Consider the following 22,548-nt stretch of genomic DNA (forward strand, 5'->3'; position numbering starts at 1 on the left):
ATTGAACAGAATTCTTTCTGTGCATTTAAAATAATGGGATTCTATGTAGCACAGGATACTGTGAGTCATGGACTGAATAGTTTCTGAGGGAATGTTAGATCCATGTGAGAGGAGAGTTGCTCAAAGTCTTTTAGAAAGTGCAAGAGACTTGTGATTGCTGAGGGACTTATATAATAAGTCCATTCTGCATATTCTATTATAACAACCAGAAAGAATCCTTAAATTAAAAAAAATCTTTTTAAAGGGACCAGAGTCCTTTGAAAGTCATTCACATTTACAATGACGTTGACTTATATGTTTCTTTAGTTTGTGAAGTTTCAAGTGGTTGTTTCTTTAGTTTGTGAAGTTTCAAGTGGTTGGAAGAGCTTGAATCCTTATAGAGGCTAGAATTCATTTTAGAAGGACTACTCTGAAATATTTTGATTGAAAAGTGCTTAATGCAACTCATTTTCTCTTAACCTTGAATCATTTTTTCAGGCTGACTAGCAGCTCAAGATCCATGCATTAAAATGGAGGGCTGCATGGGAAATTTATATAGGATCTCAAACTTAGAGCCTTTTTTTGAGAAGGTGGTTCTTTAGGGAAAGGATGAATATCCAATTCTTTGTTTTCATTGCTATTGAAGTCCTGTGGCCAGAGAGAGCATAGAGGCTCCACACTGACCGTATCTAAGGGGGTAAAACGTCTTCTCATTCCTACATATGGAAGTGATTGTTACCTTGAGTGGACAGAAAATCGCTGATTGATGGATCTCTATTTTCATAGACCTTTTGGTGTCAGAGCACTTAAATGAATAGAAGCTTTGGGTACCCCCTCCTTCTCCACTCAGGAGATGATGTCTTAATTATTTTGACCGAAGCCAGACCAAGTTGTATGTTGTAAACATCTGGTTTATCATTTAGCCAGCCGAACTGGTTTACATTTTGTTAGAAGAAAAGACCCGGGATTAAAGGCATTTAAGTAATTAAGCACACGTCAAGACAATTTGGTGATGGGTAAATATAGTTTCTGCTAAATGCACAGTGCAGCAGGTCTGGTTTAGATTTTTGTTGGGCTGGAGAATGGGGATGAAAGCAGAATGTTTAGTGAGCTGGGACCTATTCTGGGGAGAATCAAAACCAAATGGATTTTCAGGAGCTAAGTCAGCATCATCCTCTAAATACCTGTGTGGTAGATAAAAGTTTCCTTTGTGTTTGGCCCAGAGGGATGGGAGCTGTTAGACCCTGTCACCCAACAGGCACTTGGCAATTTTGTAAGTTTCTCTTTGGGAATCAAGCCATAACCTTTAGCTACTCGGCTTTTTCTTCATACTTAAGATAGACACATCCATGAGACTACCTACGAAAAGTTGGGTTTTTCATACAAGGTTCCACGATCATGAAATTTGTTGAAGTCATTCATAATCCACAATCTTGTCATTCATAATACCTCTACCTCTAGGTTCTCTTTGCTCAAAACAGATTAGTTGGAGCTTAGAAATGACCATCTCAAAGTTTAGTTAGCATCCTCTCACTGCTTCTCTTTCTGCTTTGTGGATATAGGGTACTAGGAGCCAGATCCATAAGTAGTCTCTTGTAAAGTGGATCTCAGTGAACAGCTGGGGTTAGTACCTTCACTTGTTCCAGCTCTCATGTATGTTTTACATCTTTTCTCCAATGCCTACACACTTTATCTATCCTCTCTAAGAAGCCTGGATTTCATACTGTTCTATTTGGGTTCATATGTATACAGGGAATCCCTCTCATGCCAAACTCACTCTTAAGAACTATCTCCCATAAATTCCAAATGCCAGCCCTTGGTCTATATCCTTTCCTTTCCACACTTAGGATGGTTTCTACGGCACCTAAAAGACTAACACTAGTTCCATGATGATATCCTAACACTCTTGAATAGCCTGGAGGCTACCATCATTCCTCAGTTGTTACCACTTTTCCCGAGTGGCCCCTACAAGATCTTCAACCTCTGACATCCAGTCCTCAACTCTCCAACAGTTGACATCCTATCTATTGGTCCTGACTCACATCACACTAGGCAAGAGAGTAGGTAGCAAAACTATCAGAAACCCATTTTCATTATATTCTATAACTTTTGTCCTCTAGAGGCTTATAGAGAGGCATGGTAGAAAAGGTAGTAGACTTCAGCTTATGCTCCTAGATTCTTAGCTGTGTGCCCACAGAAAAGATGCTTTGCTAAGCTTTGATTTACTCATCTGTAAAATAGGGATGGTAATATATTACAGATGAGTGAATTTGCTACAAGATGTACATATCTATACACACATAGATGTAATATGAAAAATGCCTTGGGCATTGAGAAATTAAGTAATTTGCCCATGGTCATGAGACCAAGTATGTGCCTATAGAAGTAGGTTTAAACTCAGGTCTGCCTAACTCCAAGGTCAGGACAGCTAGGTAATGCAATGGATAAAGCCTCAGAACTGGAGTCAGGAGTTCAAATGTGACCTCAGACTCTTACCAGCTGTGTGACTCTGGGTAAGTCCCTTCACCTCTTTTCCCCTCAGTTTCCTCATCAGCAAAATGGGGATAATAACAGCACCTATCTCTCAGATTTGTTGTGAGGATAAAAATGAGATAATTTTTGTAAAGCACCTCTGGCATATAGATAGCGCTATTAAAAAAAGAAAAGACCAGTCCTCTATTCACTACATCTTCACTGATTTAATCAAGGACTGTTTTTTCTTTTTCTTATTTGTATTCCTGGCATCTAGCATAGAGCCTGGCACATATTGGCACTTAATAAATGTTTGTTTAATTATAGTAATTGTAATAAAAATGTGGTTATATGCATATATAAACACATGCAGAGATGTATCTCTATATAGTTGTCTATTTATCTATCTAGTATATATCATATATGAAAATTTAGGTTTGTGGGCTTTCCCTGCCAAGGTTCTTATGATGTGTGTATATACACATCAAACACATACATGTATGCATATATGTAATATTACATACACATATAAATTTCATATATGGGAAATCACTTCACTCAGTTTAATAATAATAACAATAACTAGCATTTACATAGAATTCTAAGGTTTGCAATGCATTTTAAAAATATTGGGTCATTTTATTCTCTCAAAATCCCTGGGAGGTTGGTGCTATTATTATCCTTATTTAGTAGAGAAAAAAACTGAGACTGAGGTTGACTTACTCCTGGTCACATAGCTAGGAAGTGTCTGAGGTTGGATTTGAATTCAGATCTTCTTGACTCTAAGTATAATGCTCTGTCTACTATGCAACCTAGCTACCTCCTAGATTTCCAGGCAACTGTTTTTAATACTACAAGCTGCCCATTAATGTTGGTAGGAGTTCCCCATTCCAATATGTTGAATAAGCTGAGGTTATGGGGCCCAGGTCAGGCAATCTCATCTGCTTAAACTACCCTCCTCCCATTCTTCACCCCAGGGGGCTCTGTGGTGAGTGTCTGGGGATCCCCTGGGTTGGTTGTATGGAGGAAAAAACTTAGATCTGATCCTGAAGAAAAAAGCTAGTATGGCCAGATGGATTATACATGATGGAATCAATTAGCTCAATTTTTTTTCAAAAAGGGAAAAATGATTTTCAAAGGAAGACCTCCTTTCAAAACATTTGATTTTTTTTCTTCTTTTAAACTTATTTCCTTCTCTATTTGAGGGTGGGAACTTGAATTTTGAGTTTGGGGTACAAATCAAGAGGCAAGAAAGTTGTTGGCCTATTTGCCACCCACATTGCTGAAAATCATTGATAAAATACCCCCCTGAAATGTCAGTGGGCAGTCCTAGGCGATTTGGTTCTCTGTCTGAATTAGGAAAATGACGTAACTTAATGAACTAGTAACTAGGATTACATTGACCCACGAAACAAGGATCTGGGCACTTTGGGGGCCTTTTGGACCTTGAGGAAAAAGAGTAGCTAAGGATACTCAATAAATATTTATTGAGTACCTTCTCTGTGCCTAGCAGAGAGCTAGATATTTATAAAGTGTGCAGAAAATAATATAAGAGGGTACTCAGGAAATTCATGAGTACCTAAGACTGAATAACATTAAAAAAGTCATTGTGTAAAAGCAGCATATAATTGGGAGCTAAATTGTTTGGCATGAATGCTGAATGTAACATGTGGGTCAGGAGCCTTGATGGTACCCTAAAAAATATTTGACTAAAGGACAAGGAATTAGAATGGGAGTAGGAGAAAGAGTTCATAGAAGTAGATAATTTTGGAACAGGAAATTCTTTTTAGCTTCCAAAAGAGTTTGATGATAGCAGGATGTTATAATGACTAGGAGAGCTAGCTTTGGAATCACAAAGAGCCAAGTTCAAGTCTTCCTTTTGATACATACTGATTGGGTGACCTTGACTAAGTCACATAAATTTTAAGTGTCATAGACAACCCTCTGAGATGAAAATATTATAGAACAGCTCCTGATATGATTGGGGGAGGAAAGGAGAGATTGGTAAGAGAAACTGAATTAGAACACACAAGTCTTAATTTCCAGTCTGGACCCAGATATTTCACTGTAGTGCTGAGGTCTTAGTAGGAACCAGGGGAGGGCCAAGAGGCCCAACCACCTGCTATGTCTCTTTCCTGCTGCTTTGAGATGCCCTCAAATGTCTTTTCTGGTTATTTCCTGGCTCCTGTTCCCATGGCAACCCTACATGGTGGGGAGGGATGATGGGGTAGAGGTAGGGGAGCTGATAGCCTGTGATGTTTCAGCTTTTATCCATGTCGACAGCCCTTTGGAAACTTTGAACTCTCCTTCCTCCCCTCCTTTGCTGGCACTTGGGACTCTTCCCCTTGATTATTGTAGGGTGGCTTCACATTGCTGTGGTTACCATTCTTGAACTGATTAATGGTGCCCAGAGTGAAATTATAGTCTTGAGAGTAACACAAATCTGTAGTTCATTGAGTAACCCAAGCATTCCTCTATCCTTTCCTCCTCCCCCCAAAACTCCAATTTTCTTGCTGTTTTATGTTGATGATATACAGGAAACTTAAAATCAGAAAAAAAAAATCCTAACCCTGTGGTGATGTCTCTGCTCTAAATCACCCAAGCTTTCAACACATTGGGATAATTGCCCCTTCCTAGACTAGCGCCCTCTGCAGCCTTATATGACTCGATTACTCTTCCGAATGTTTTTGGTGGTGATTTGTAAAGAGGCCACCTCCTATAGCAGTTTGTTCTTCTTGTGCTCAAGTCTTATACCCCAGAATGTGCTGTATAAGATCATGGTTTTTAAATACGAAGTTGAGGATTGAGAGATGACTGAATGTGACTCTATTGGTGTTCCATATTTGTGTATAGAAACTGGAGGACATGGATGTTGGGGAGGGAATGAATTTTAACAGAGTTGACATAGTTTAGATTGATTATGTATCTTTGTACCTTAGAGAGAGCTATGGGTGATCACGTTTCTTAGTCTTTGGAAATAATGCAATAATTCCCACTCTACTTCTTTTCTAATCTAGTACTCAACTATTTTCCATCTTTATGGCTTGCCAATCTTCTCTGTATTGATTTGAGGACAAACAAGGTATATAGACAGTGGGAAAACAGTATATTTCTACATTGTCCATATCAAAAAAATAGATATGTCTCATTTTGTGCTCTGAATCTTTTACTCCTCTATCAGGAGAGGGTATCATGTTTTATCACTAGTCTTCTGGAATTAGGGTTGGTACTTCTACTGGTCAGAGTTCTTAATTCTTTCAAAATTGTTTGACTTCATATATTATTATCTTTGTATAAATTGTTCTTCTAGTTCTGTTCACTTCACATGGTATCACATTATGTCTTTCCAAGTTTCTTTGAATATATCCCTTCAATCATTTATCATAGCACAAGAGTATTCTATCATATATACCATAACTTGTTCAGCCATTCCCCAATCAAGGGCATCCCTTCAGATGTCCATATTTTGCTATCTCAAAAGAAACTATAAATATTTTTTGGGAAATTTTAGGGTTTGTTTTGCTAGGACCAATCCACCTTTAACTCACCTTCCCTTTAACACCCCCCCCCTTTTCCCTCCTGTTCCCTTTTGAGTGAAATGTATTTCTGTATTCAACTTTGTGAGTAAAGTTATATGTATATATAAAGTTATATATATGGATTTATGTATACATATGCATATATGTATATATGTGTATAAATATGTGTATATATTAACTTTTGACTAATTAAAATATGAGTGATGTTCAAGTGTCAGCAACTCCCCTGTATATTTTTTCCTTATTTGTCTAGATATCTACCTGCACATCCTGATTATATGAAATAATTTTCCCTAACCTCTTTTTTCCTTTTTTTTCCCTTACTATATTTTCTTTCTCTCCCCTTTCCATTCTTCTTTTTAAAATCATCACGATATAACAGAACTACTCTTGGACCTTTCATCTAATTAGGTTCATTCTTTGAAACTTGATGACAATAGGGTTCATAGGGTTTGCATGTATCATTTCCCCCAAAAAGAATATAAGCAATTTTCACTTGTTTAGTTCTTTATCATTGCTTGTTTACCTTTATGTGCTTCTTTTAACTTCTGTTTAAACTTTATTTTTTTAAACCCTTTCCCTTATGTCTTAGAATCAATACTGTGCATTGGTTCCAAGGCAGAAAGAGTGTTAAAAAGACCAGGCAATTGGGGTTAAGTGGCTTCCCCATGGTCACATAACTAGGAAGTGTCCACAGTCATATTTCCAGGCTCTCTATCCACTGAGCAATCTGGCTGCCCCTCTGTGTTTGAACTTCAGAGTTTTCACATACCTCTGTTCTTATCATCAGGAATGTTTCAAAGTCCCCCATTTCTTTAAAAGTCAATTTTCCCCCTTACATAGGATTAAATTTAGTTTTTTCCAGTTAAATAATTCTTGGCTATGAATCCATATCCTTCGCCTTCTGGAATATCATTTTCCAAGCTCTTTGCTCCTTTATAGTGTTGGCTACTAAATCATGGATGATCTTGAATATGGCTCCTCTATGACTGAATTCTTTCTTTATGGTTGCTTGGAGGCTTTTTTTCTTAGACCTGATGACTCTGAATTTTAGCTATAATATTCCTGGAAGTTTTAAATTGTTTTTGAGGAGGTGATTGGTGGATTCCTTCTATTTCCATTTTGACCTCTGGTTTTGAGATATCTGGGTAGTTTTCTTTTAAGATTAAAAAAATGTGTAAGAATTTTGTTTAGGTCAAGATTTTCAAGGAATCTTACATTTTTCATCCTTGATTAATTTTGTAGGTCTTTGGATTTTGCTATGACTTATCTTACATTGTCTTCTTATTTTTCAATTTTTGACTTCAATTTAATAGTATTTCTTTTTTGTCTCATGAAGTGATTGGCTTCTGCTTAGTCCATTATAATTTTTGGGAAATGTGTTGCTTATGCCAAGTAGTAAATTCCCCTTCCAATTATTTCTTTCATAGCTCTCATTTATTTTCCAAGTTTTTCCTTTAGCACTCTCATTTCATTAAAAAAAACATTCTAAATCACTCTTTCATATTTTCCAGGAATTCTAGTTGACTTTGGGGCCAATCTATGTTTTCTTTTGAGGCTTTTCTTGTAAATTATTCTCTTTCTCTGTGTTTTATGTCTTGAGCATCCCTGTTGGCTTAATGGCTTCATGTAATGAGATATTTATCTTTTTATTCATTCTTCCAGGTAACTTCCTGAATTTGGACTCGATATTAGGACAAAGTTCTGAACTTTTGTAGGAAATGTCTGAGCTGGTCTTGTTGTTGATTTTCTGGGTTATTGAGTATTATGTTGTTCTAGTAAATTATTGTTTACTCAGCTACTGAGCAAGTCAACTGGGAAAGTGCTCAGTTTCAAAACAACGAGCTTCCATTTGGTCTGGGATTACTGTCTTGGTTATTTCTCTTAAGGCTTCAATTTTTGCTGAGGACTAGAGCTGACACCTTACTCTGCTCCTAGAATCAGTGCCACACCAGTGAAGTTCCTCTCTTCTGTCCTGATTCTGTAATCAGGAACTGAGTAATAGCAACAAAGTTGCCAATTTGCAGTGATCCTAGTCATGGTGTACTAGTCTGTGTACAGAGTTGCCCTGATATGGTTCTAGGACTCTCTCCTGAACAGCTTCATAGCCTTTCCCTAGGTGTGAGTGTGCTCCATGACCCACCTGATTTGCTATTGACCATGCCACATTCCCTGTGTCCTTCCTGTTTACCTCCCTGTGTAGACTTGGACTGGAAAAATGTTATGATTTTTTTGTTCTGAACTTCCTGTCTTGTATGTTTTCCAGATCTGTTTGGATAACTTTTTTTTTTTTTTGGTAACAGGAAGCTCATGATTGCATTGATTCCTTGCTCCACCATCTTGGCTATGCCCAGAATAACAACTTTTATCCTTGATTTCCTTTCTCCACTCCCTTTTTTCAAATTACCCTCCTTTCTTTCTTTTTTGTTTCTCCTTTTTTCTCTTCTCTTTTCTATTCTCCTCCCTTCTTTTTCTCTCTCCTTTTTTACCCTCTTTATAAATGCCTATCTTTATGGTGCTATTCTGGGTACTGTACTTGAAAAAGTAGCACCAATTTGCTCCTTTATCCCTGGAAACTTGTGATCTAAAACAATATAGACACTATTGGAAAGAGTTATTCATATAGCCTAGTAAACACTGAACAAGTCCATGAACCAGAGTATTGGCTCCAACACCTCAGATGAATCCTACTGTATTAAGAAGCCTATGGCATGTGTGTGAGAGGGGGCTGCTCTCCTCTCCCTCTCCATCTCTCTTCAGGACACTTTTTCATATCACCCATCTCACTGCCCAGCAGCCCAATGGGAGCACTTCCCCCTGCCCCCATCTGGAAGTTTGGGCGTTTGGTCTCTAAAAGGTTCTCCATCACTGTGGAGAATTTTGGGAAAGACAAGGAAGATTCTTGGTATCTTGTCAATGTAGAGACAGGAATTGAATATGCACCTTCCTGCCTACAAGGCTAATATTCTAACCTCAGTGTTACTCTGTTACATCCACTCTTGTTCAATATAAATGTGAATGGATTATAATGTTTTATATAAAATGATTTCAATATTCCTTTGAAGGTATTAATCATCTTTGTCTTTTCTTCTTTTACAGGTATTAATTCACTAATAGCAAATAATGTCTATGAAGCTGCCTACCCACTTCATGATGTAAGTATCCTGTTATCATTATCATTTGAAAAAACAATCTAAAACAATTGAAAAACAACATGTCCCATCTTACATGGACATATGAAGTCATGACCCTGATGTTAGCAGAGATATGTGATATACATACAATGATCCAAATACAAAACAATACCTGAAAAGTTAATTCAGTAAGTTTTTAACCTGGTTGTATGTAATCTTAATTATTGTTCATCTAAATGAGAAATCCTCATCCAATCACTAGGATGTATTTGGCATTCTCAGTTAAAATAAAGCCAGAATACAAAAAATAAATTTTAGTTAAGTGGAAACATGACTCATTGGAATGGCAAATGAAAGAATTAGTTGAATTGGTATTAAAACAATATTTAATGGAATAATTGGCTATTTTTTAAGTAGGTTAAAAAATCCCTAACACAAAATAATAGTGGTAAAATGATCTTCAAGAGATGAGGAAGCAGAGAAATTCCTGATCCAAGAATTTCAGTTCAAATCAATGCATACTTAGGGTCAGGGACTTCAATGTAGAGATAGGTATAGAGGTTGATGTTGAAGGTTATGCCAGAAAACATGGTTTAGGATTTAGAAACAAATGAATCTAACATCTTCAGAGTAGCTTTATAACTATACATCTTGCATGCTTTCTTCAAGAAGATTATTAGGAAGGTCTGTACAATATGGGTACCAAATACCATTGTGGAAAAGAAAATTGTTAATATTCTAAAAGATTAGTGACCAATGTGGGACCAATTGAGGTCATACTTGATGGAGGTTTGGGATGAGAACAGGCAAACTTTCACAAATGATATTCTACACCAGTCACACAATTGGTTAAAAGATGTGAAAATACAATATCCCACTATGCTTACTAATGACTATTAAAAAAGTAAAAACTAAAAATTACATTAATTTAGTAGGGGGAAATGCCACCTAAAAGCTCCCCTCCAAAAAGTTGTTTCTTATGCATATATCAGAATGATGCACTATTTCTTGAGAGATGTAAAAACATGAGTAATTTTATTTGATGTTCAGAGTATTAAAATCAAGTAAGGGACAAAACAAGGGAGACATAAAAATGTCTAAGATAGTTGCTACTGATATGGAGGCTATCAAGCATAGAGTCCAAATAGGAAAGGAGTTTCCCATAGATGGCAAGGTCCTTCATATGTTATTGCCTACCAATAACATTGGGTTGATTCCATTAAGCCTCCAATCACTGCAGAGTTTCCTCAATGAGAGGCATACTCAAAAGAGTTCTATATGTAATTAAATGATCTGTCTGTAAAATTTGATCTGTAAGTACATATGTCTTGGACAGACAGTGCAAATGTATGGTGAACTTGGCCCAGAATTGAAGAGTAGGAATAGGATATTGGGAGAGATTACTTCTGGGAAACTCCATCATGCTTTTAATGACCCAAACTTTCTTCCAGAAGCAAAGGTCAATCTTTTTAATAATGATACTCATCTAGTGGCAACAAGTCATGGAAAATATACTCTGCAAGGAATTAAAATTGAGAGCTACCCAGATCTGGTTCAGTAGAGAGGTAGTGTGAATAGATGGTAACATATTACTAACAAAGCAGAGGTAGTGGTGCAAGAGATATCATCAGGGATATATGTCACTGAAAAAGGAGGCAGACTGATCATGTAACAAGAATAAGGGGGTAACTGATAGCCTGTAGGTTCCTTTGGTATTCATATAATGTCAAGAAATCTAGAGGAAAGTAGTCAGAAAGTTGGGTTACCTTCTTAATCCCTTATGGAGAACTTATGGAGGACATGAATAAGAGCACATAGTATTAAAATAAGAAGAGCATGCAGCTGAGTAGAGATTTGCTTCATTGGAGGGAGTAGCTACATCAATCAAATGACAGATTATTGGAATTAGAAGAATCCAGAGAGGTTACTTCTACTTTGTCAGGTCCATAAGTATAAAGATAAGTCTCTTACTCTTATCAGTTGGGGCAGGGGTAGTAGGGATGAGGGAAGGTATCATGGAAAAAGTGGTAATTGAGAACAGAATACATTAGAACCATATAAAAAGAAATGAACAAAGACAGCCATAAAAAATCAAGTTACATTCAAAAGAAAGTGATGGGAATGGAATTTGAATTTCACTTACTAGTAAATTTTTAATTTTTACTTAGTAGGGAGCCACTGAAAACTTTAACACCCTAAGAAAATTTGTCTTGTTGAGGTTTGATGGATGTATTGGAAAAGGGAAATAATTAGAAGTAGGCAGATCTGTAGGGGGACTGTTGCATTACTGCAGGTGATAGGCAATGAGGATTTGTATTAAGGAAGCAATGGGAATAGAGTGGAGAGGACAGACACAGGAGGTATTGTAGATTTTGAATTAATAATACTTGTTAACCTACTTGATAGAAGAGTTGAAAAGAAGAGCAGAGATAATGGCAAAGCTTATGGGAACCTATACGAATGATGTTTCATTGACATATAAAGGGGCACAAAATATGAGGGATTTAATAAACTTATCTGGGGGCATGCTCAGTTTAAAGTATGAGTTTAGTCATCAATCTGGCAAGTCTTATAAACTATACCTATCAGTTGTATCAACACATAAAATATAATATAGAATATATGTCACATTTTGTGATAGTCCTGTCCTTTGTGTGTTTGTATATATATACATATATATATACATATATACGCATGTGTATATATATATATATACACATGCGTATATCTGGAGGCTATTGAGTAAACTCATACATAAAGGATAGGTCAGGTTAGGTCTAGAGATATAGATTTGAGAATTATCTGTGAGAAGAGACCTTTGAGGCCATAAAAATAAATGAGAATCCCAAAAGGATAGGAGGTAGGGAAAGAGAAGAAGAAAGCCAAATGCAGAACCTTGGGAAAACCCAACTTAAGGAACTGGAAAGAGAATGAAGAGCCCAGTGAAAAAAAGTAGAAAAGTAGTCATTAGTGAGGTAGGAGAAGAACTAGAAGAATGTGCTAAATTAGAAGCTAAAAGAAAAAAAGAATATTTAGAATAGAGTGATCACTGTTGTCAAATATTTTAGCAGGATGAGGAATAAAACAAATGACAGCTAACTGCCAAAATTTGCTTGGTGTTAAGGAGAGAATGGATGCTGGGGCAGTGGAAGCATCAGGTAAAATTTTTGTTGAGTGTTGCCTTAGAATGAGGTAGAGAGTCAAAGATGAGAGCAGTGAATTCATCACTCTTGTAGTAGATGAAACAAGCTTGATTTCATTATATTTTTTTAGTGACACTCAACAATCTGGAACTGTGAGTGGAAAAATTAGATTTCGGGTCAAAGGAATACAGATAGTTAAAATCTATGAATAATTCTATAAAACTTCTTTTGCTATGCCCAGTCTATGATTTCACTGGTGTAGGGATTTTTCAGTGAAGAAATTTCAATTTTCAGATCACCAACTGTTCTGCAATTTATAGTCTTAGAGACTTGCCTGGTTCACAAAAACTTTAAGTGTCCTGCCCTGGATCATACAGTCAGTATGTGACTTGAACCCAGATTTTCCTGATTAGGAGGTTAGCTTTCTTTACCCACTTATGCTAAACTATGCCGAAAGGCTTGGCTTTTTCTATCAATTAGAAACTTTTGAAGACATCATCACACAGTTGAAGACATCATAAATATTAATTGAGTTTCTTCCTCATCCAGCATTTCAACAACAAGGATCAAAATACATTGGCCTCAATTTGGATTTTTCCCCTATTTATAGCATTTGGATGATGGAAGCAAGGAGAAAATAATGAGCATGAAGGAAGAGGAGGAGAAGAAAAAAATCAAAAGCTAGGATAATTCATAAATGGTTATATTTACCTTGATTAATTAAAATGCGACTGTCTATGATATTGACACCACAAAATTTTTTAAGCTATGAATTCCTTTTCCTTCAAAAATCTGCAAAATTTTTTTAAAACCATGGCTAGAATGAATGGTCATAGTAGGATAATTCCTGTAAGTCAATTAAAATTATATAAGTCTGAAGCAGACATGATGGAGGGATTCTATGAAAGGGAGATGACAGTTAATTATTACAAATGTCTACTGTGCTCCTGAGAAAATGGGGTGGTGATTAAAAAATGTCAGGTCAGAATTATAGAGAAGTATGAGATAATTTATATAAAGCAAAAGAAGCAGAACCAGGAAAACATCACAGACAATGACTCTAACAATGTAAATGGAAAGAATAACAACAAAAATTAGTACTGAATGCTGTGCGGATAAAATGACCAAGATTGACTCCAAAGAGGAATGAAAATACATGCTTTATTTGTCATGGCTGGAGACTGTATGTGACACTGAATATTTTAATATTGAACTTTCTTTTTTTCCTTTGCTACATATGAAGGCACTTTATTAGGGAAAGGAGACTATATTGAGAAATTAAGAAGGTATAAAAACAAAAAAATCGGTGATTTAAAATAAATAATATTTCTGTTTCAGCCAGTACTTGAATATGAAGGGTAAATGACTCAGAATTTTTAAAGGAATTTGGACATCAGTTCTTTCTTTTTTCCCTTTGATTCATCAGTTGTTCCTTCCTTTACATCAGGGTGAATATGAAGGTCCTGAGGATGACATGAATGACAGAAAGGTAAGCTTTTTGTATAGACAAGGCTCTTTAGACTTGGGATAATAATATATTATGTGCCGAGGAAAACTAGGAGGAGATAGAGAGGTGAGACATTCAGCTCTCTTGTAGGGAACTTCCAAACAGAATCTCTCTCTACCAAAACAGATCAATAGCTGTTCTGTAAGTTACAGTTTTTAGAGTTTTCTGGGGACACTGAGATGTTTGTTGTTCTGACTGATCAATCTTATTATTTTTTGGCTTCATGACTATCTGATTGGGAGTAAAACAGTTTAATACACCAAGATTCACTGTTTTGCACAACCTACCCCCTTTGTCTGGGGATTGATCTTTCCAGAAGAGAAAATAATATATTAAGATAAATGCCAGAAATGAAGATCCAAGGCTTCCATTTCTAGTTCTTTCACATGTTCTTTTGCATGTAACTAGTTACCCCATCTAGGTTGTAAGTTCCTTAAAGGCAGGGACTCTAGAAATGCCTTGTCAAGACTACTGAACGTGATAAGTGGTCAATAAATGTCCATTGCTTGATTGTCAAAGAATTATAGCTTTTGAATTGAAAAGGACCTTTGAGACTAATGAATTTGACTCCCTGATTTTACATATGAGAAAACTGAGACACAAAGTTATGTGATTTATTCAAGATCACATATCTATATCTATACTGCTATCTATACTCTCCAGGCCTTAATTTGTTCCTCTGGACTCTGGAATTCTTCATCTGTAGCACTAGTCCTTCAGAGGTGGACAGCTAAACATTTCCCCAGTTATTGATTTCCCAGGTGTGTTTGGGCTTTGGGATGACAGAATGGCAGCTAGACACCATTTAAAATTTACTATTTTAAGATAGAATGAAAGGACATAATCTCTATATACCTATCTGTTTGCCAGATGATGCCTTCCATGATGTGGGGGGAAGGGAAGGAGGGGCTAAGATACATGGAAATAAATTCTACTTAAAAAAATGGAACGTAAGAATGCTTTCTTCAGGGTTTTTGTCACTGACAGTTTGCCAAACTCTTCAGACTTCTTATGATTTAAAAAAAATATTCTTTTCATTTGAATGTGCATAGGTAGATAGTATAGCCAATATCTATGGGCATTGAGAGGTAGAGAGGAAAAAGCTTACTAGAGGTCATCTGGGATTTCTATAAAGGAGATTCCTAGTCTAATGGTTAGACTAGATCAGTGTTGAGGAGCTGCTCTGTCCCCCCTCTTCCTAGTGCCTGAGGACATTTTTTTGTATGTTCCTCCTTTCTGTCTAGTTGCCCATAGCAAGCACTTCCTCCATCCATTCTCTTAGGTATTGAGGTGGGCTACTAGACAGCTTGAAGTTTCCCTCTGGCACCTGAACTTGAAAACCTTCACCAACACTGGACTAGGTGGTGGGTAGCAGAGGTCTCTACCAAGTTGTGAATTCAGGGAGCCAAGAAATAGAAGGAAAGGAGGCCCCTTTAGAAAGATACCTTTAACTCATGATGAAACATGCTACCCTTCCTTCTGACATGTAATGGACTCAAACAAAAGACTGAGATAAACATACACAGACAGACACGTGCATATGTGTATATATACATATATGTGTATGCTTTATATATTTATATAATAGCAACCAATGTGGGAATTTGTTTTGCTTGAGAGTATACATGTTTGCTTTTTTCCTCTATTTCAATGGCAAGGAGAGAAAGTAGATTTTTGTTCATTAAAAAAGGTAATAATAGTATTTAATTTAATATTTTGTAATATTCAATAACAATATTTTTAAGTAGGAAGATACCATTGCTTTTGGACACAAAATCTTCCAAAAGGATCCTGAAGCCTTGGTGCACAGAGCAGGAGTCCTGGTGGTCTATAGAGAATCCCTCCCTTACACATTCTAGGGGCATGGAAGAAGCAGCCATCACTTGTCACCTTAGCATTGGTCCATCCTGCAGCAGCTCAACAGTAGCCTCTTAGAGATATCTTTCTACTTAGTTTTGTAGAGACCTCCCAAGATAACCAATCAGAGAGAGGGAGGGTGAATTGGCTAATGGGTGGGCTAGAGTAAGAAAGAGGAGGAGGTGGGGCCATCACTTCCCCACCCCCCACCCCACTCTGTTGTCTGGAAAAGCATTCATCCCCCAAGTTGCCTTTTGAATAGGTTTCTTTTTATCTTGCCTATTAGGCCTTGTTATGAAGTGTTAAGTATTAAAAACATAAAAGGTCTTTTCCAGAAATACTGCTGAGATTGCTTACACATGTCCCCTCACTGCCTGCCCAGGGAATCTGCTGTAGTATTGCCTTGTCTTAACCTCATCTGTTTTCTATCTGATGCTAATAGTCTCGGTGTTTAATTTCCTGAAAAGTCCCGGATCAGATTTAAAGGGAAAGAGGGAAACATTTCCATACTCCTCTTTCCCTATCCCACCGTACCTCTTTCATACCAACTATTTTCTGCATTCTCACTCTTTGCATTTATTTTTTGCATTTATTCCCCTTTAAGTGATGCTTATGCCTCTCTGCTTTATTTAAGGCTTCCCTGCTGAATATTTGTGACCTGAGCCTATCTGAGATTCTGTTTCTCACATTGATAGATGAAAAATTATTTAGTTACTCAGAAGTCAAATTCAGTCCAGCTTCAGTTATCAGACTTAGAAGGGGAGAGGCTTGGCACGAATAATCCAAAACAACAGATAATGCCTAAATTGTTTATGTTTGACTTTGGAAATGATGATTTTGAAACCTGGTAAATCTGCTTTCCTAAAGAGGGCTTACTTAAAATAATATTTAAGATGCTCTAAACCATCTGGGGATGATGAGAGCACTGGGCAAAGATAGGTGGCAGGGGAAGCCAGGAAAGAACTGAGAATTTAAAATACATTATCTACAAAGGTAATATAAGCTTTACTGAGAGGAGAAAGGAGGATGTTCTTACTGGTGATAAACCTACTTGGGTCATATATATACATGCAGGTCCACAAGTCCCCACAAAGTCTAAAACAAAGCCCCTTTATTCTGCCTTGGGTGGATGCTTTTTGGAGCCTGCTTTTCCAAGGGGAGAAAAAGGGAAGTTACGACCAGTCTCAGACCATCATCATTCTAGGAATAGTGCTCTGTTCCCAGTAGTATTCCCTGAGAAGTGTGTGTTTAGCTGGGGAGAGGATGAGTTTGTTAGTATAGGATTAGAGGAATTGGTGGAGGTAGGCGTAGGCTCTTGATATTGAGATGACTGCAACTTCCCCTTTATTAATTTCTTTGAAAGAATCATTTCCTTGGCAATACCTGTGCCCTCCTTCTATTCCATGGCCATCTGCCATATCTCAAATGTATTTCCTTTTCCTGTCTACTAAAGTCTTCCTTACCCATTAGCCAATCAACTGGCTTTTATTAAGAATGTATAATGGGGGCATCTGAGAGGCTCAGTGGCTTGAGAGTCAGGTGTAGAATGGAGAGGTCCTGGGTTCAAATCATCCTAGCTGTGTGACCCTGGGCAAGTCACTTAACCCTATGGCCTACCCCTTACCACTTTTCTACTTTGGAGCCAATACACAATATTTTTTCTAAGACTGAAGGTCTTATAATGTGTCAGACAAAATAATATTGAAACTGTCCCTGTCATCAAATGGCTTACAGTTTATTGGGAGAGATAGTATGGATACATATAAATACACAGTCTGGAGCTTGCCCTTACTCCACTCAGCTGCCAAACTGATTTCCTAAAGCACAGGGCTGACCACATTACTCTTTCTGTTTGATGCTTTAAGCTCTTTCCAACCTGGTCTCTTACCACCTTTCCAACTTTTTGTCTATTTGCTTTCCTTCAACATTCCTTCTTCATGTTTACACATGAAAAATTCCATCTTCTATATTCGTTCCCTTGTATAGGCTATCCCCAAATCTGGAATGCAGTTCCTTTTCATCACTGTCTGTTGGTCTCTTCATGGCCCAGCTCAAGCATATCTTCTGTCTTTTCCATTTTCCAAAATTCTAGTGCCTTTCTCCTACAAAATCACCTTGCATCTGTTTTATATGTGTTTTGTATACAAATATATATTCATATATGTATACCTATATGCATTTTGCCTCTGCTCTTAGAATGTAAACCTCTTGAGGACAGAGTCCATTTCAGTTTTGTTTTTGTTTACTGTATTCTGAAAACTTAAAGTGTCTGGCATATGGTAGAAATGTCATAAATGCTTGTTGACTAGTTGGCCTATATACAATACACACACAGGTAATTTTAAGGATAAGGAGAAGCAGCTGGGGAGATTAGTAATGACCTTATGTAGATATTGGTGCCTGAGCTGAGCTTTGAAGAAAGAGTTTCAGTGAAGATCAAAAGAAGAAGAAAGAAGCAATACTGATATCAGAGTATGATTTGGACCATTGGGACAGAAGGAAGAAATAACTGATTTCAGGAAACAGATCACAAGCCTAGTATGAAGGCATGCTACATCAAGTCCTCCAATTGTGCATTTGTCTTGCAGGATTTTCTCTATTAAAAAAAGAGCCACTAATTATTTGAAAACTCAATGATCAACCTTGATTTTAAAGAAGACTGGTGTTTAAAAAATTATTCTATAGTTCTCCTTCTCTTCTCAGCCAAACTCCTTGAGAAAACTGTAGATACTTAAAACGTTTACTTCCTCTCCTCTCATTCCATTGTATACTTTTGCAAGCTGGCTTCTGACCTCATCATTCAATTAAATATGGTCTCTCCAAATTTACCAAAGATCTTGTCATTGCCTTTTGTTAATTCTCATCATTCTTGACTCTCTGCAACTTTTGACACTAATAATCACTGCTATCCTAATTATTCTTTTTTCTCTCTAGGTTTTATGTCTCTTTCTTGAATCTTTTCAGACATTTCTGACATCTTTCCCCATCTCCTTTGTTGGATCAGGTTTCACTTACATCCTCTTTAGTCTTCTCTCTCTATACTGTCTCACTTGGTGATCACATTAGTTTCCATGGGTTCAATTTTTTCTTTGCAGATGATTTCCAGTTTTCTTTTCTGAGCTATGGTCTTGAATCACCAACTACTTTTTAGACTTGAACGAGATGTTCCGCAAGTATCTTAAAGCTTAAGATGTCGAAAACAGAACTGATTAATCTTCTCCCTATATTTTCCCCTTTCCTGTTAAAGGTTCCACCATCTTCCCAGTCACCTAGTCTCATAACCACAGGATCATTCTTGACTTATTCTTTCTTATTTACCCCTTACTTTCAATCTGTAGTCAAGTCTTGTCAATTCTACATTTGCAACATCTCTCAAATATGCCCTTTCTTTCCTCTGACACTGCCACCAGCCTAATGCAGTCCCTTATCACCCCACACCTAGACTACTGCAATAGCTCTAGTTGGTCTTCCACCTCAAGTCCTTTCCCACTATAAACCATCCTTTACTCAGAGATACCAGTGATTTTCCTAAATTATAGGTCTGTCCATGCCACCCCCCCACTCAATAAAGCTCCAGTGGCATCATGTTACTTCCAGAAATCAAATAGAAAGTGTTCTGTGTAGAGCCAAACCTGACCATTTGATACCCTTCTAAATTCCCCAGTTTCCTCCTCTTGTGCTTTTTCTTTTTCAGATCTTTTCTTTTATCTATCTGAAATGCTTTGTTATCCCTGTTCCCTCCCCTCCTAGAGTATATGGGATATACCAAGAGGACTAGAGCCTTTAGTTTGAGGACTTTCTGAGCCCCTTTCAGGGTTGTTCATCCACCTTTGGTGTCCATCTCTCACCCAAATCTCACCTATGGCTCCAAGGAGCAGTAAATCTTCTTAGGAAATGGTTTAAATTAGGTTGAAGGTAACCAAGAAACTTCAAACCTTGTCAATTAGTTAGGGTTATGTCTACCCCAAACATGTGAAGACTTGTGAAGATTAAAATTTGGTGGAAACTGGCAAGATAGAAATTAGTTTCTCTCTGCAAGGAGTATTATATTTTAGAGGTTTATTTAAGATTAAAATATAAAGAAAATACAAGTAAGAGAGGCACGTGTCTAGGCCCAAGAGCCTATTCACAACCACTCACATCTTGCCTGCTAGGTGGAGAGCCACGTCTGCTCCCAAACGGAAGTAGGAAAGAGGGCTGAGCCTTTTTACAACCAGGTTAAATATCCCATCTCGCTTTTGGCCCAGGTGAGAATTCAGTGATATTACAAAGCATTCTGGGGAAGTGGAGCAAGGACTTCTGGGGATTGAAGTCCTGGATTCAAGTCTCCATTTTTACAGACTTCCCTCTGTAGAAAACCATTTGTACCAATGGTCATGAAGCTGGCCAAAGCATATTCTATGGAGTCTAGAGTTTGGTCTGATATCAAAGAAGCCATGGCCAGAATTCTGGGCCATCACCAGTCATCCTGACTTTAATCTTACTACTAGATTTCAATGGCTCTGGAAGAGAGGGTGAGACTGACAACCTTGTGCATCTCTGCTTGACTCAGGTCCAAATCTCTCACAAGTTACAACATCACTCCATGATGTTCCTGGTCTTCTTTGTAGGAGTCTGTTCCTGGCACCCCTATCATTAGCAACTTCCCTTCTCATTCACAAGGTGTAAGTCTTGTATAATTATCTATACATCATCTCCTCCATTAGAACATGAGTTTCTTTAGAATGAGAACAGTATATTTTTTGTATCTTCAACACTTGGCCATGGTGATGGCATATATTAAATGCTTTTTAAAAATATATGTTGAATGACTGATGGATGTAGAAGATAGAAGCAATGATAGGTACCGGAGGATGAATACAGTAGTATGGCACAGCTCTGTAAGGATGCTGTCAGGATTTGTTAAAGCTTTTTAGTACTGCTCAGGACACTTAATGGGCACTATAATTTTTATTTTGTAGAAAGGATAAGAATAAAAGGTCTATCCACTGCTTGTAGTGGATATCATGATGATAAATAAAGACAGAGAAAAGATAAAAATACCCATCTCTTACTTTGCTTCTATTATGTTTGGCAAGGGGAATAATCTTTGGACAGGCAAAAAAAATGTTTGATAGGCAATTGACATCACAGATAATTAGTGAGTTAGTAAAAAATGCATTCTGCTATTCTTAATGAGCTCAAAGCACCAGGTTCAGAAGAATTATATCCCAGCCTACTGAAAGATGAGTGAATCTGATTCTTGAGTCTCTGTCAATGACCTTTGAAAGATTTTGGAGGGCCATCTAGATGGATCCAGAGCCAGGCAGTCCTGGTTCAAATTTAGGTTCAAATCTTGGATGTTTCTTAGCTATGTGATTCTGGGCAAGTCATTTAATTCCAATTGCCTAGCACTTACCAATCTTCTGCCTTGGAACCAATACTTAATATTGTTTCTAAGACAATGTAAGGTAAAAAGAAAGACTATGGAGTTTGGATGCACTGTCCTAGGACTAGAGAAGGACAACATCTCAGTTTTCAAAAAAGGAAAGAGAGTAGAGTCCACAAGGTATAGGTTCCAAAGTTCCACTGAATTTTTTGGTAAAAATTCCAGAATGTTTATTAGAGAGATGGGTGTCTAGCAAAGAAAATAGTCAGATGATAATGGGGCAGTGTGGCTTCATCAAGATCACTTCTTGTCAGACTTCTTAATTTTATTTTTTGGCAAAGTTTTTAGGCTGGTAGGTCAGGAGGGTGCTGTAAATATAGTTTACCTGCACTCCAGGAAGCATTTGACAAAATTGCTCATGTTATCCTCATGAAAAACATGGAGGAATGAGGACTAGAAAATGACAGAATTAAATGATTTTGTTCATTGATAGTCCACTGTAAACAAGGAAGGAGATTTGTAATAGATTCAACCAGAGGTTTGTTCTTGGTCCTGTGCTGTTTCACATTTATTAGTTATAAATGTAATGTCAGACTCTTGAGTTTAAACAAATTGCCTTTATGAATGAAAAGTGAGCAGAGTGTGACTAGTCAGCAATTCGTCTGAAAAACATTCAGGAGTTGTAGTGGATTGAAAGTTTGATGTGACTCAAAAATAGGCTATAGCAGCCTCCTCTTTTCCCCCAACTACTTTGATCTTAGGCTGCATTGTTTATGGAAGTAGGGATATAATTGTCCTACTCCCTCCTTCCCTGGTCAGACCCCATCTGTGGTATTCTCTCCTCTTGTGAGTACTACATCTTAGGAAAACTTGATAATCTGAGGAGCATCAGAGAAGGATGACAAGGATGGTTAAGGGTCTTGAGACCCAGACAGATAAGAATTGATTGAAGAGTTGCAAATGTTTAGCCTGGAGGAGAAAAGACTTGGGGGGTGGGGGAGATAATGGTTACATGAAAGTATTTGGATAACTGTCATGTGGAAGGAAGATTAGGCTTGTTCTACTTGGAACCAGAAGAGGGTGGAAGTTGTAAAGATACAGAATTTGGCTGGAGACAGGGAAAAACTTCCTAAACAACTAAAACATTGAATGAATTTCTTCTAGGTAGCATGGGTTTCTTATTATGATAGTGAGACATAGGAGCAAGGGCTGGTTGAATACTCTAATACATGATTTAGGTACGTTTTGATGTATGATAATCTGTAATTGAGTGATTAATTCTTACTGAGTCCATTTTACTAACTCCTTTTGGCTGTATGGTCAATAGCAGATGCTCTTATATCAAGGGGCTCTTATATTCAAAGGGGCACTTTACATTTCTAATGAAGAAGAAAAAGCAAGCTCCACCAAATGTGAGGCAAATGATTTTGACTTTATTAGACTTTTTATAGTGAAAGAGCCCACTGTACTTAGAGTCAAATTTGCTTTGCCATTTCATGTACTAGTGAGGTGATCTTGGGCAAGTCACTTAACTTGTCTTGCTTTTAAT

The 22,548-nt window shown here is 37.3% G+C and overlaps 1 protein-coding gene across 1 annotated transcript in view; it reads left to right on the top strand.

The window, feature by feature from the left end:
• The window catches only part of ANO2 (anoctamin 2), a 532,091-nt gene that overhangs the window by 155,423 nt on the left and 354,120 nt on the right, over window positions 1-22,548 (top strand). The window contains exons 6-7 of the mRNA XM_056799271.1: window positions 9,090-9,145; window positions 13,715-13,756. Coding sequence (XP_056655249.1) covers window positions 9,090-9,145; window positions 13,715-13,756 — 98 coding nt within the window. The remainder of the gene's footprint in view (window positions 1-9,089; window positions 9,146-13,714; window positions 13,757-22,548) is intronic.

The sequence above is a fragment of the Monodelphis domestica genome, chromosome 5, assembly GCF_027887165.1.
Source record: "Monodelphis domestica isolate mMonDom1 chromosome 5, mMonDom1.pri, whole genome shotgun sequence".
NCBI classification, from domain to species: domain Eukaryota; kingdom Metazoa; phylum Chordata; class Mammalia; order Didelphimorphia; family Didelphidae; genus Monodelphis; species Monodelphis domestica.